General features: G+C 46.7%; 2 protein-coding genes across 4 annotated transcripts in view; one reads left to right on the forward strand and one right to left on the reverse strand.

Annotated features, from left to right (window-relative positions):
• Positions 1-304: 304 nt before the first annotated feature.
• LOC144605331 (uncharacterized) lies at positions 305-11,359 on the reverse strand. Of its 3 annotated transcripts, none has more exons than XM_078420460.1 (3): positions 10,965-11,359; positions 3,837-4,010; positions 305-3,244 (listed from the first exon to the last, which is right to left on the reverse strand). In XM_078420460.1, the coding sequence occupies exons 2-3, from the start codon at positions 3,902-3,904 to the stop codon at positions 2,824-2,826; spliced, it is 489 nt and encodes a 162-aa protein (XP_078276586.1). In that variant the 5' UTR covers positions 3,905-4,010; positions 10,965-11,359; the 3' UTR covers positions 305-2,823. The 3 variants fall into 3 exon arrangements, with proteins under 3 accessions (XP_078276586.1, XP_078276587.1, XP_078276588.1); XM_078420461.1 differs by having other exon boundaries at positions 3,837-4,013; XM_078420462.1 differs by lacking the exon at positions 10,965-11,359 and adding an exon at positions 10,403-10,497.
• A 624-nt stretch (positions 11,360-11,983) lies between these two features.
• cttnbp2nlb (CTTNBP2 N-terminal like b) overlaps positions 11,984-14,395 on the forward strand; it is a 61,852-nt gene continuing 59,440 nt past the window's right edge. Inside the window, exon 1 of the mRNA XM_078420895.1 lies at positions 11,984-12,091. The gene's annotated coding sequence lies outside the window, so the exon portion shown is untranslated. The remainder of the gene's footprint in view (positions 12,092-14,395) is intronic.

Below are 14,395 nucleotides of genomic sequence, written 5' to 3' on the forward strand. Positions count from 1 at the left end.
GACAACCAGGTTCGATCCTGACTCCTGACTTTGTACCTTCTCCCCATGACCGTGTGGGTTTCCTACGGGTGCTCCGGTTTCCTCCCACCCTCCAAAGATTTATAGCTTTGTCAGTCAATTAATTGCCTTTGGTAAAAATGTGAATTGACCCGAGTGTGCGTAGGATAGTGTTAATGTGCAGGGATCGCTGGTGGGCCGAAGGGCCTTTTTCCACGCTGTAGCTCTAAAGTCTAAAGTAGAGTCTAGAGTGTATGATGAATCAGACGACAGCAGTGAAATATGTTTACATAAGTAATTAGCTTTATCAATTATAAATACAGAAATCAAAACACACATGCACAAATAAGAACAAAATAGATGAATACAGCAATGTTGGACATGGATTTATCTGATGGTTTCACCTCATTGGTAGAGCATTGAACAGTACAGCACATGAAAGAGGCCCTTCATAGAAACATAGAAAATAGGTGCAGGAGTAGGCCATTCGGCCCTTCGAGCCTGCACCGCCATTCAATACGATCATGGCTGATCATCCAACTCAGTATCCCGTACCTGCCTTCTCTCCATACCCCCTGATCCCTTTAGCCACAAGGGCCACATCTAACTCCCTCTTAAATATAGCTAATGAACTGGCCTCAACTACCTTCTGTGGCAGAGAATTCCACAGATTCACCACTCTCTGTGTGAAAAAAACCCTTTCTAATCTCTGTCCTAAAAGACTTCCCCCTTATCCTTAAACTGTGACCCCTTGTTCTGGACTTCCCCAACATCGGGAACAATCTTCCTGCATCTAGCCTGTCCAACCCCTTAAGAATTTTGTAAGTTTCTATAAGGTTTCTATAAGATCCCTTCTATAATGTTTGTGCCAAATTAAACCGATCTCATCTGCTTTACATGATGCATTTCCCTCTATTCTGTACACTTCCACGTGCCTATCTAAAAGACACCGTTATCGAATCTGCCTCCATCTCCACCCTTGGCAAAGTTTTCCAGCCCCCCCCCCCCCCCCACTAGTTTAGTTTAGTTTTTTAGCTTCGAGATGCTGCATGGAAACAGGCCGTTCAGCCCACCTTGACCACACCGACCAATGATCAACCATACACTATGTTCTATCCTGCACACGGTGGCGCAGCAGTAGAGTTCCTGCCTTACAGCACTTTCAGCGCCAGAGACCTGGGTTCGATCCGACTACGGATGCTGTCTGTACGGAGTTTGTACGCTCTCCCCGTGAGTTTTCTCCAGGATCATACAGGTTTGTGGGTTAATTTGCTTTCTAGAAATGTAAATTGTCCCAGTTGTGTGTAGGATAGTGTGAAAATGCGAGGATTGCTGGTCGGTGCGGACTCGGTGGGCCGAAGGGCCTGTTTCCCCGCTGCATCTCTAAACTAATCAAAAACGAAACACTAGGGGCAATTTACTGAGGCCAATTAACCTACAATTCTGTGGGAAGGATCTGCAGATAAACCGTAGACACAAAAAGCTGTAGTAACTCAGCAGGTCAAACAGCATCTCTGGAGAAAAGGAATAGACAATAGACAATAGGTGCAGGGGGAGGCCATTCGGCCCTTCGAGCCAGCACCGCCATTCAATGTGATCATGGCTGATCATTCTCAATCAGTACCCCGTTCCTGCCTTCTCCCCATACCCCCTGACTCCGCTATCCTTATGAGCTCTATCCAGCTCTCTCTTGAATGCATTCAGAGAATTGGCCTCCACTGCCTTCTGAGGCAGAGAATTCCACAGATTCACAACTCTCTGACTGAAAAAGTTTTTCCTCATCTCAGTTCTAAATGGCCTACCCCTTATTCTTAAACTGTGGCCCCTTGTTCTAGACTCCCCCAACATTGGGAATATGTTTCCTGCATAGGTGACATTCTTCAGACAAATCTGTAGGTCTTTGGAGTGTGGGAGGAAATCGGAGTATCCAGAGAAAACCCAGGCGGTCACGGGGAGAACGAACAAACTCCGTGCGGACAGCACCCGCAGTCAGGATCGAACCCGGGTGTCTGGCGCTGCAGAGTTCCATCCTGGACACCAGGGACAATTTTACAGAAGCCCATTAACCTACAAACCTGCAAGTCTTTGGAGTGTGGGAGGAAACCGACGCACTTGGGAGAAAAACACGCGGGGTCACAGGGAGATCGTACGCTTAAGATAGCTGGAAAGGATGACTAAGTGCTGGAGTAACTCAGCAGGTCAGGCAGCATCTCTGGAGAACATGGATAGGTGAGGTTTCGGGTCGATCTCTTCTTCAGACTCATAACTAGAGTTTAGTTTAGTTTAGAGATACAGAGCGGAAACAGCCCACCGTGTCCACCCCGCCCAGCGATCCCCGCACACTAACACTATCCTACACACACTAGGGACAATTTTACACCTATACCAAGCCAATTAACCTACAAACCTGTACGTCTTTGGAGTGTGGGAGGAAACCGAAGATCTCGGAGAAAACCCAGGCGGTCACGGAGAGAACGCACAAACTCCGTACAGGCAAGCACCTGGAGTCGGGATCGAACCCGGGTCTCCGGCGCTGCAAGCGTTTTAAGGCAGCAACTCTACCGCTGCGCCACCGTGCCCAATTTAGAGCGCGGACTGGACTTTGAAAATGGCGGCAAAACATGCATACGGGATCCGTGGAGTGTTTCTGCCCACTTGCTAAACGGGGAAGTGCTTGGGGATGGTGATACTGTATGCAAGAATAGAATTGGACTGTATGTAAGAAAAGAATTTCATAGTGTGTTTGCGCATGTGACATTAACTCCCGACACCCGCACCAATCAAATCATTCAGTAGCACGCTTGCCATATTGATACTAGAGCATTCTCAAGAGTGAAGTAACTGAGATAAATCTTCCACGATGAGCTCCACACTGCAATTGGTGCCTTTGGACATGGTGGCAGTGACCTGGAGGTTGGCCAGGGTGACCGAGATGCTTTGGTTCTGATTATATCCGAAAATTGCCAGGCGCCGAAGAACGAGCGACTCATGGCCATTTTTGATTAAACCGTACATCTCCTTCCGTTCCCCGGGATCAGCAGTCACGTACAAACCGAGCTCCTGGCAAAGCTCCCCCTCCGCCACAGGGTTTTCGAACAACACCCCAAAAAAGCAGGGCCCAGCCTGGTAACTCAGTACTCCAGCGCAGAGAATGTCCCCGGGCCGGGTGGAGTATCGGCTCACTCCAACCCCATCGGGAGATACCGCCTCTGGTTCAATGACTGTGGCGTTACCATCGAGGAAAGTCCTGAGAAGAGGTTTAACAAGGTTTAATTAAAAATGGCTCATATTGCGTACAGAGGAAGGAACTTCCGGAGCAGGTTTACACCCGGAGATGAGACACAAAATGCTGGTGTAACTCAGCGGGTCAGGCAGCACCTCTGGAGAGAAGGAACGGGTGACGTTTCGAGTCTGAAGAAGGGTCTCGACCTGAAACGTCCCCCCGTTCCTTCTCTCCGGCATTTTGTGTGCGTCTGTGTGTCCGTGTCCATGTCAGTGTGTGTGTCCGTGTGTGTCCCCGTGTGTGTCCCCGTGTGTGTGTCCGTGTGTGTGTCCGTGTGTGTGTCCGTGTGTGTGTCCGTGTGTGCGTGTCCGTGTGTGTGTGTCCGTGTGCGTGTGCCTGTGTGCATCAGAGAGAGAGAGAGAGGGAGAGAGAGAGGGACAGTCTGTTTCTTTTGTGCAAACTCACAATGGTGACTAATGCTCCAATCTCCATCTGATCACCACACCCCCGCACACGGTAAGTCAATAAAGGAACAGGTCACAAAAATCAGTAACAAGGAGGATTGTGTTCAGAATTCTGTTCAGCCCACTGTGCTTTGAGACCACACGCCACCTACCTGGGATCAGTGAGGGACAGGGCTTTGCTTTTGTTGATCGTTGTTACCTCAACGGATGCAGATTTCATCTTGGCTAAATCCCAGCCGGAAAGCTCTCGACACACACACACACCACAAACTGGACTTTGCTGTGCTCTCTTTTGTTGTATTGCCGGTGGGGTGGAAGTCTGACTCCTGCTGAGAAGAAAAAAGGTTTGACAAATTTGGGCAGCACAGTGGTAGAGTTGCTGCCAGACAGTGCCAGGGACACGCTTTCGATCCTGACCACGGATGCTGTCTGTACGGAATCAAAAGTCAAGAGTGTTTTATTGTCACATGTCCCAGATAGAACAATGTAATTCTTACTTGCAGCAGCACAACAGAACATGTAAACACGTACACAGTAAACAATATAACATATTCAGTGTGTAGGGAGGAACTACAGATGCTGGTTTACATCAAAATGCTGGACAGGTGGCATCTCTGGAGAGAAGGAATGGGTGACGTTTCGGGTCGAGACCCTTCTTCAGACTCCAGTATTTTGCGTCTAGTCAAGTCAAGTCAAATTTATTTGTCACATACACATACACGATGTGCAGTGAAATGAAAGTGGCAATGCCTGCGGATTGTGCACAAAAAAGAATTACAGTTACAGCATATAAATAAAGTTAATAAGTTACTATAGTGTAGACAAAAATTTAGTCTCTGGGGTTATAAAAGTTGACAGTCCTGATGGCCTGTGGGAAGAAACTCCGTCTCATCCTCTCCGTTTTCACAGCGTGACAGCGGAGGCGTTTGCCTGATCGTAGCATCTGGAACAGTCCGTTACTGGGGTGGCAGGGGTCCCTCATAATTTTGCTTGCTCTGGATCTGCATCTCCTGATGTATAGGTCCTGCAGGGGGACGAGTGTAGTTCCCATGGTGCGTTCTGCCGAACGCACTACTCTCTGCAGGGCCATCCTGTCCTGGGCAGAGCTGTTCCCAAACCAGACTGTAATGTTGCCGGACAGGATGCTCTCTACAGCCCCAGAGTAGAAGCAATGAAGGATCCTCAGAGACACTCTGAATTTCCTCCGTTGTCTAAGGTGGTAAAGGCGCTGCTTTGCCTTACCCACCCGTGCGGCAATGTGCGTTGCACACGTCAGATCCTCTGTGATGCGGACTCCCAAGTATTTAAAACTACTCACCCTATCCACAGTAGACCCATTTATCTCCAGTGGCGTGTACGTCCTTGGATGTTTAGCCCTTCTGAAGTCCACAATCAGCTCCTTCGTTTTAGTGACATTCAAGAGGAGGCTATTGTCCTGACACCAGAGTGCCAGAACAGCCACCTCCTCCCGGTAGGCCTTCTCATCGTTGTTGGAGATCCGGCCCACCACCACAGTGTCATCAGCAAACTTGATGATCAGAGTTTGATTCAGTGCAGTTTTATTTTGGTAAATATAACATGGACAAGGTTTTAGGAAGGAAATCCCCAGACTAGAAGATAGTTTGGTTAAAAAAAAACCTCTCAGTCTATTTAGACAAGAGTGATCTTACATTTTTTTAATTAATAAGGGTATTAATTGATCTAGAGGCGGTGCAGATAAACAGTACTGGACTGCTGAGCAAGTTTTCGTTAGGCCACCACATGGAGTATTGTGTGCAGTTCTGGACATCCTGTTACAGGAAAGATGTTCTTTTAGGAAGGAGATGAGGAGAAATTTCTTTAGTCACAGGATGGTGAATCTGTGGAATTCTTTGCACAGAAGGCAGTGGAGGCCATGCCAGAGGATATTTTTAGAGCAGAGATAGATAGATTCTTGATTAGTACGGGTGTCAAAGGTTATGTGGAGAAGGCAGGAGAATGGGGTTAGGAGGGAGAGATAGATCAGCCATGACTGAATGGCGGAGTAGACGATGGGCCAAATGGCCTAAATCTACTCCTGTTCCTTATGGCCTTATGTGGGGGCTTTTGAGAGGGTGCAGAAGAGGCTTTAACAGAACGCTGCCTAGATCAGCTACAGGAGAGGTTGGAGGAACTTGAAATGTGTTTTCAGAAACGTCAGAAGTCGCGCGGAGGCCTGATAGAACTATATCGAATTTTGCGAGGCATTGAGAAGGTAGACAGTGATAACCTCCTTCCCAGGGTGGAATTGTCAAAGACTAGAGGGCACAGCTTTAAGGTGAGAGGAGGAAAGCTTAAAGGAGATGTGGTGTTTTTTTTAAAATTTACACAGAGGGTGGTGGGGGGCTGGAGTACACTGCCAGAGGTGGTGGTGGTGGAGGCAGATATAACAATGGTGTTTAAGAGGCTTTTGGATAGGCATGTGGATATGCTGGGAATGGAGGGATATGGATCCCATGTAGGCAATGGAGATTTGTTTAACTTGGCATAATGACGACACGCTGATTGTAAACAGTAGGGCCTTTTATTGCGCTGTGCAGTTCTAAGTCCTATGTTTCAAGCTTATGCTTTCATATCTGATATTCATATTTTATACAACAGCATTGATGCAAGGGTCTATCCATGTTTGTCTATGTGCAAGTATGCACACTGAGGCAAAGAAATCATACACTGTTTGGGAACAGCTCTGCCCAGGACAGGATGGCCCTACAGAGAGTAGTGCGTTCGGCAGAACGCACCATGGGAACTACACTCGTCCCCCTGCAGGACCTATACATCAGGAGGTGCAGATCCAGAGCAAGTAAGATTATGAGGGACCCCTGCCACCCCAGTAACGGACTGTTCCAGATGCTACGGTCAGGCAAACGCCTCCGCTGTCACGCTGTTAAAACGGAGAGGATGAGACGGAGCTTCTTCCCACAGGCCATGACTGTCAACTTTTACAACTCCAGAGACTAAATTTTGTCTACACTATAGTAAATTTATTTATATGCTGTAACTGTAAAAAAAAAAGTTGCACAATCCGCAGGCATTGCCACTTTCATTTCACTGCACATCGTGTATGTGTATGTGACAAATAAACTTGACTTGACTAGACTTGACTCAAACATTTAATTAACAAGAAGTGCAAGAGAAACCAATCCTTTCTAAGGATGTGTAGGAAGGAACTGCAGGTGCTGGTTTAAACCGAAGATAAGACACAAAAAGCTGGAGTAACTCAGCGGGACAGGCAGCATCTCTGGAGAGAAGGAATGGGTGATGTTTCGGGTCACGACCCTTCTTCAGTCTGAATTACTCCAGCTATTGGGTAGGAAAAAAAACTGCAGATGCTGGTTTAAATGGAAGGTAGACACAAAATGCTGGAGTAACTCAGCAGATCAGGCCCGAGATGCTGCCTGACCCGCTGAGTTACTCCAGCATTTTGTGTCTTTTTGTGTCTTTCTGGGGATGTGCTCTGGTTCCCACAAGTTCTAAGACTCGTTACTTTGCGGTTTGACTAGCCACAGTGGTGCAGCTGGTGGAGCTGTTACCTCACAGCGCCAGGCACCCAGGTTCGATCCTGACCTCGGGTGCTGTCTGTGTGGAGTTTGCAACGCGTGGATTCCCTCCGGGTTCTCCGGTTTCCTCCCACAATCGAAAGCCGTGCGGGTTTGTAGGTTAATTGGACTCTGTAAATTGCCTCTAATGTGCCAGGAGTGGATGCGAAAGTGTAACAACACAGAACTAGTGTGAACGGGTGATCGATGGTCAGCGTGGGCTCGGTGGGCCGAACGGCCTGCTTCAGATACCTGTGCAGTATCTCCACAACTAAAACTATCCAGTGCTGTAGTGAGCTCCTCCCCAGTAGAGGGCAGTGCTTCCCTATAGTTCAGAGCCAACACCGGAATTTGCATCTTTAACATCAAATCCTCTTTAGGTTTGGGTTTATGTACCGAGATACAGTGAATTGTTTCGTTTTGCATGCTATCCAGTCAAATTAGATAATATTGTTCCTAAACACAATCAAACCAAACTCAAGTACAATAGGTAAAGAGAAAGATACAGAGTGCAGAATATGGGTAAAAGGGATTTAGAAGAGTAGGCCGATTGTATATTGCCCTTATGAATTTAAGAGACAGTTAGATAGGGGCTAGCGGAATCAAGGGATAAGGGGAGAAGGCAGTCACAGGTTACTGATTGTGGATGATCAGCCATGATCACAATGAATGGCGGTGCTGGCTCGAAGGGCCAAATGGCCTCCACCTGCACCTATTTTCTATGTTTCTATGTATCAGATGATAGTAGATCCTCCTCTGGGAACAGCATGGTGAATCAGGTTTCCTACACATGAATACAATCAAGCCAAACTCAGTTCAGTTTCAGTTCAGTTTCAGTTCAGTTTAGTTTATGGCCCGTGCATCGAGGTACAATGAAAAGCTTTATTGTTGCGTGCTAACCAGTCAGCGGAAAGACAATATACAATTCCAATCACGCCATTCGCAGTGCACAGATACATGATTAGGGAATAACGTTTAGTGCAAAGTAAAGCCCGTAATATCCAATCAAAGATAGTCCGAGGGTCCCCCCCCCCCGTGAGGTAGACAGTAGTTCAGGACTGCTCTCTGGTTGTGGTAGGATGGTTCACTTGCTCGATAACAGCTGGGAAGGAAATCAGGAGGTGTGCATTTTCACACTTCTATACATTTAGCACGATGGGAGAGGGGAGAAGAGGGAGTGGCCAGGGTGCGACTCGACCTTGATTATGCTGCAGGCCTTGCCGAGGCGAGTGGGAGGTGTTAATGGAGTCAATGGAAGAGAGGTTGGTTTTGTGTGATGGTCCGGGCTGCGTCCACAAAAACTCAAGTAAAACAGGCAGAGCAAAGAGAAAGATGCCAGTGTGCAGAATACAGTTTCTCAGCATTGTAGCGTTAACAGTTCCAGGGGAAAAGTCCAATGTTAGCAATGAGGTAGGTTGGGGAATCGGGACAGTGCTCGAGCTTATGGAAGGACCGTTCAGAAGCCTGATAACAGAGGGGAAGCATTTGTTCCCAAGTGTGGTGGTGCATGCTTTTCAGTTTCTTCCCAGTGAGGTTGGACTGACTATATTTCCCATACTTTTTGTTTTGAACATATAATATATACCTGAATACCAGACTACCGTCTGTCTTAAAACTGTTACAATTGTTTCGTTGGGTTGTTGTTGTTCAAATTAATTAAATTATTGCATCGTATGGGAGGCACATTCCCAATCTCATTGTACCCCTGGGTACAATGACAATAAAGATATATTGTATTGTATTGTATTGTATTGTATTGTATATCCAAGGTCTTTATTCACAAAGTGCTGGAGTAACTCAGCAGGTCGGGCAGCATCTCGGGAGAGAAGGAATGGGTGACGTTTCGGGTCGAGACCCTTCATTGTCCCGCCCCCCCTGACATCAGTCTGAAGAAGGGTCTCGACCCGAAACGTCACCCATTCCTTCTCTCCCGAGATGCTGCCCGACCTGCTGAGTTACTCCAGCACTTTGTGAATAAATACCTTCGATTTGTACCAGCATCTGCAGTTATTTTCTTATATCCAAGGTCTTATTCCCAACCCATTCTACCCCCAACTAAGCATAACCACTATGGGTGACGGGTGGCACAGTAGTGCAGCGTTAGACTTGCTGCCTTACAACGTCAGACTTGTTGCCTTACAGCGCAAGAGACCCTGGTTCGATCCTGAGTATGGGTACAGTCTGTAAGGAGTTTGTACATTCTCCATGTGACCGGGTGGCCATCAGGTGAGACAAAATAATGAAGAGATGGTTTTCTAGAAAGAAGAAAAGTTATAAATTCAATAAATCCTGGCAGTGATTGAAGATGCAATAATGTGGAGCCAAGGCTGTGGTTCAATTGCACAACAGTAGGGCGGAACAGTGGCGCAGCGGCAGAGTTGCTGCCTTACAGCGCCAGAGACCCAGGTTCGATCCTGAGAACGGGTGCTGTCTGTACGGAGTTTGTACATTCTCCACGTGACCGCATTGTTTTTCTCCGGGTGCTCCAGCTTTCCCCCCACACTCCAAAGAGAAATAGGTTTGTAGGTTAATTGGCTTTGGTTAAAAAAAAAAGTAAATCACCCTTAGTGTGTAGGATAGTGCTAGTGATCGCTGGTCAGTACACACGCGGTGGGACGAAGGGCCCGTTTCCGAGCTGTATCTCTACAGTCTAAAGTGACACAGTGACGCAGTTGGTAGACCCAGAGTCCCGGGTTCAATCCTGACCTCGGGTGCTGTCTGTGCAGAGTTTGCACGTTCTCCATGCGATCCAAGGGGCCCTCCAGTTTCCTCCAACATTCCAAAGATGCGAGGGTCTGTACAATAATTGTAAATTGCCCCTGGCGTGCAGGGAGTGGATGTCAAAGTGAGATAACACAGAACTAGCGTGAACAGGTGGTTGAGGATCAATATGGACTCGATGGGCCAAAGGGCACGTTTCCAGGCTTTATCTTTCAATGAACTCATTTCAAAATCTCTGTTCAAAAGTTTTAAAGCCTTGGTGTCGAGACACTTCACCACTAATTGCAACGTTGTGAAACTTCACACACCCAAATAAAGACACTGTCAACTTCTATTGCTCCAGACTCATTGATCAAACTGAGTGTCATCAGACACCTGTCATTTTCATAAAACACATCACCTTCTCCTTTTCAAAAAGTTCCTTAAAGAGAAATGAATCATACCTTATTCAAACAGTTCCAGGTTCTGAGAGTGCTACACTCATCATGTGAAACAGACTGTGAGGACGTGGCAGTAAATAATTACACCTCATTTTTGACGTTGTAATTTTTTTTCCCATTATGAACACAATTTCTCACAAACTTACTGAATAATAAAAGGCGTGAGTGAATTTGGAGAGGGTGTTTCCACTGAGGTAAGAGTCTAGGACCAGAGGGCGTAGCCTCAGAATGAAAGGACCTCCCTTTAGAAAGATGAGGGGCAATTTCTTTAGTCAGAGGGTGGTGAATCTGTGGAATTCATTGTGGAGGCCATCAGTGGATATTTTTACGATTGAAAGATTCTTGATTAGTCGGTGTCAGGGGTTATGGGGAGAAGGCAGGAGAATGGGGTTGAGAGGGAAAGATAGATCAGTCACTATTGAATGGCAGAGTAGACTTGATAGACGGAATGGCCCAAATCTGCTCTTAGAACTTACGAACATAATTTCTCAACATCACAAGGAAGTAATTTACAGAAAACATCTATAAGTAAACATATTTTAAGCAGAGAGAAGAGGACATCTACCTTATCCCAGTGAAGTTTAAAATGGCTGAGTCCAAAGTTTGTAGTAGTTGGGTTGCAAGCTAAGTTGGCAAAAACGTTTGGGTCCAAAGCTTGTGTCAGTTGGCTTGCAAAGTAAGTTGGTAAAAAGTTTGAGTCCAAAGTTTGTAGTAGTTGGGTTGCAAACTAAGTTTGTAAAAGTTTAGGTCCAAAACCCTCTCCAAAGTTGGGTTTGCAAACTAAGTTAGTAAAAGTTTAGATCCAAAGGTTGGATCAGTTAGGTTGGAAAGTAAGTTGGTAAATAGTTAAGGGTCCAAAGTTTGTAGTAGTTGGGTTTGCAAACGGAGTTTGTAAAAGTTTAGGTCCAAAGTTGGGTTTGCAAACTAAGTTTGTAAAAGTTTAGATCCAGAGCTTGTATCAGGTTGGGTCCAAAGTATTGTGAGAGGAAAGCCCACCTCTTCGGAGGTGACGTCACGGAGAGGCGGACGGAGGAGAGACAAAGGGAGCGCCGCCTCGCGCGTGCGCGGTCTGGGGTGAGGGGGAGGGCGTGCGCTCACCCCGCCCATCCGCCACGCCTCTCCCCGCCCACTCGTCATGTTCCGCCCCGCCCCCTCCTCTCCCATTGGCCCGGGCCGCCGCCAGTGACGGGAGGAGAGGGGGCGCTCGCCCCGCCCACCCGTCTCGTCCTGTCCGCGGCGGGGGCAGTGACGGGAGGAGAGGGTGCGCTCTCCCCGCCCACCCGTCACGCCCCGCCCCGCCCACCCGTCACCCACCACGCCCCCCATCTCTCCCATTGGCCCGGGCCGCCGCCAGTCACCATGAGTGACGGGAGGGGAGGGGCAGATGGGCGCTCTCCCCGCCCACCCGTCACGGCCCGCCCACGCGTCACGGCCCGCCCTCCCGTCACGGCCCGCCCACCCATCACGGCCCGCCCACCCGTCACGGCCCGCCCACCCGTCACGGCCCGCCCACCCGTCACGTCCAGCCCCGCCCCCACCTCCCCCATTGGCCAGGGCCGCCGCCAGTCGCCGTGAGTGACGGGAGGGGAGGGGCGGGAAGGACAAGGGGACAAAAAAAAAAAGTCAGAGCACAGAAGCTGAGATTGAGTCGAGTCTTCACCACGAAGAGCCCGGCACAAAGAAGCCTCAAATGTAAGTTGTTTTTTAAAATAAAACCCATTCTAAACCATTCCTTCACCTCTAATGCAAGAATTCGATGCTTCGTGTCGATTTATGAGGTAAAAAAATTTGAGTGGATTTGTGCGTTTTTTTTCTCTCCCTCCAGTCCTTCTGAGGAATATTTTACTCTTTCTTTCTGCACTTTATACTTTGTAATTTCTCTTCCCTTCCCCCCTCCCACCTCCACCTCCTCCTTCCAGTCATTTTCTCTCTTGATTAAAGGCTTTTATTTCGAGGTGGCACACACTTCAATAGGGAAAAAAAAGATCAATAGAAAATTGGATCAAAAGAGATCATGAATTGCAATCAAATTGGAAATGTTACAAGTTGTAAATGTGTGTTTCACCTTTCATCATCTCTCTCTCTCTCTCCTTCTCTCCCTCTCTCTCTCTCTCTCTCTCTCTCCCTCCCACTCTGTAGCTTTCTACTCTTTAAGAAAAGTTTTTTTTCTAGGAGTAGCAGTGTGGTTCAAAACCTTTTCCAGGTTAAAAAAATGTAACAAACATTCATTCTCAGGGATTTCCCTCAGATTTGTTTCCCTGAAAATTTGGTTTAGACCACGCTCTCTAATTAAGGCATTTGGCCAAGTGAGGGAACGTTTCGGTGAGTGTACTGAGCAGACGAGGAGCAATCAGCTACATGGAAACCCTCCTTCGCCCTAGTAGTCATTTAATATAGACACAAGGAACTGGTGATGCTGGAATCTTCAGTGAAACACAAAGTGTTGGAGTAACTCAGTGGGTCAGGCAGCATCTGTGGAGGAAATGTTCACGGGCAACACTTCAGTCTGAAGAAGGGTCCGGACCTGAAACATCATCAGTCCATTCCCCTAGTTATAGTTTTTTTGTCATGTGTACCGAGGCACGGTGAAAAGCTTTGTTGTTGCGAGCTATCCAGTTAGCAGAAAGACTATACATGATTACAATGGAGCCGTCCACAGTGTTATGGATACAGGATAAAGGTAATAATGTTCAGTGCAAGATAAAATCCGATTAAAGATAGTCGGAGAGTCTCCAATGAAGTCTGAGGGTCTCCAGAGATGCTGCCTGACCCTCTGAGTTTTTCCAGTTTTAGTTTAGTTTAGAGATGCAGTGCGGAAACAAGCCCTTCGGCCCACTGAGTCCGCACTGACCAACGATCACCCGTATACTAGCACAATCCTACACACTAGGGACAATTTACAATTTTACCAAAGCCAATTACCAACAAACCTGTACGTCTTTGGAATGTGGCAAGAAACTGGAGCACCCGGAGAAAACGCACATGGTCACAGGGAGAACGTACAAACTCTGTTCACCCAGTACCCGGGTCTCTGCTGCTGTAAGGCAACAACTCTACCGCTGCGCCACTGTGCCACCCTCTTTGTGTTTCAAGTAGAAGTCATCCTTCAGGACCCAAACGTCTAAAGAACCCATGTTTGTTGGTGGGGTCAATTGAGAAAGAGTGATTACCGTATAATAATTAATAATATTTTGAAAGTACCTAAATAGTGTGTAAGGCACTTTAAAGTGACTTGGGAGTTGTCATACAACGAAGTTCTTCTGTTCTCACGAGCACTTGAAAAGTTCTTCAGAGGGTGAAGAACTTTGGGTCATCCTTGAGCCATTAAAGATGAGACATTCTGGGGTCGGAGGGAAGACACAAATTAGCATCCTTACCAAAATTTAAAAAACACACGTTTTTGTTTGAATTTGAGGAAATAATTCCTCAAAAGGAATTAAAACAGTTCCTTGTGTTGCTGGTGTGTCATTGTTTGCGAATACATTTTCTATTGTAATAAATGAAGGAAAGAATTATAATTTATAGAAGCAACAATGGTATTTGTTTAAAATGTCGTTCGAGGACCATTAATTGCAGAAACAAATTGGGTATTCCCTTGTTTTTTGAGTGGAATCTTTTCTTTTTTGGGGGAGAAAATTCTTAATTTGCATATCTAATCTGTAATTGTACATGGGATGATTAATAGCCTGAATCATATTGACTCACGTTTTATCTGTAATTATTCACTGTCCTGTTTAAATGTTTAAGGTCTATTGTGTGTGTTGATGATTATTCACATCCATTTATTTATTGATTAATCACAAGTTGTGCTTGGCTGTCACTGTGCTGTAGAGTAACAGGGAGGTGATCACATTCTCGGTAATAAGCTCATGAATATACATCTGTGGCAATTTTGAAATTGCAGAATTCTGAGTAGCATCATTTCATATCATTTATTCTTTGCACTTGAAGTTTTTTTTGGATGTGACTGTTGTGTAATTGGTGGCTATCAATCAT

Source organism: Rhinoraja longicauda, chromosome 24 (genome assembly GCF_053455715.1).
Source record: "Rhinoraja longicauda isolate Sanriku21f chromosome 24, sRhiLon1.1, whole genome shotgun sequence".
Classification (NCBI taxonomy): domain Eukaryota; kingdom Metazoa; phylum Chordata; class Chondrichthyes; order Rajiformes; family Arhynchobatidae; genus Rhinoraja; species Rhinoraja longicauda.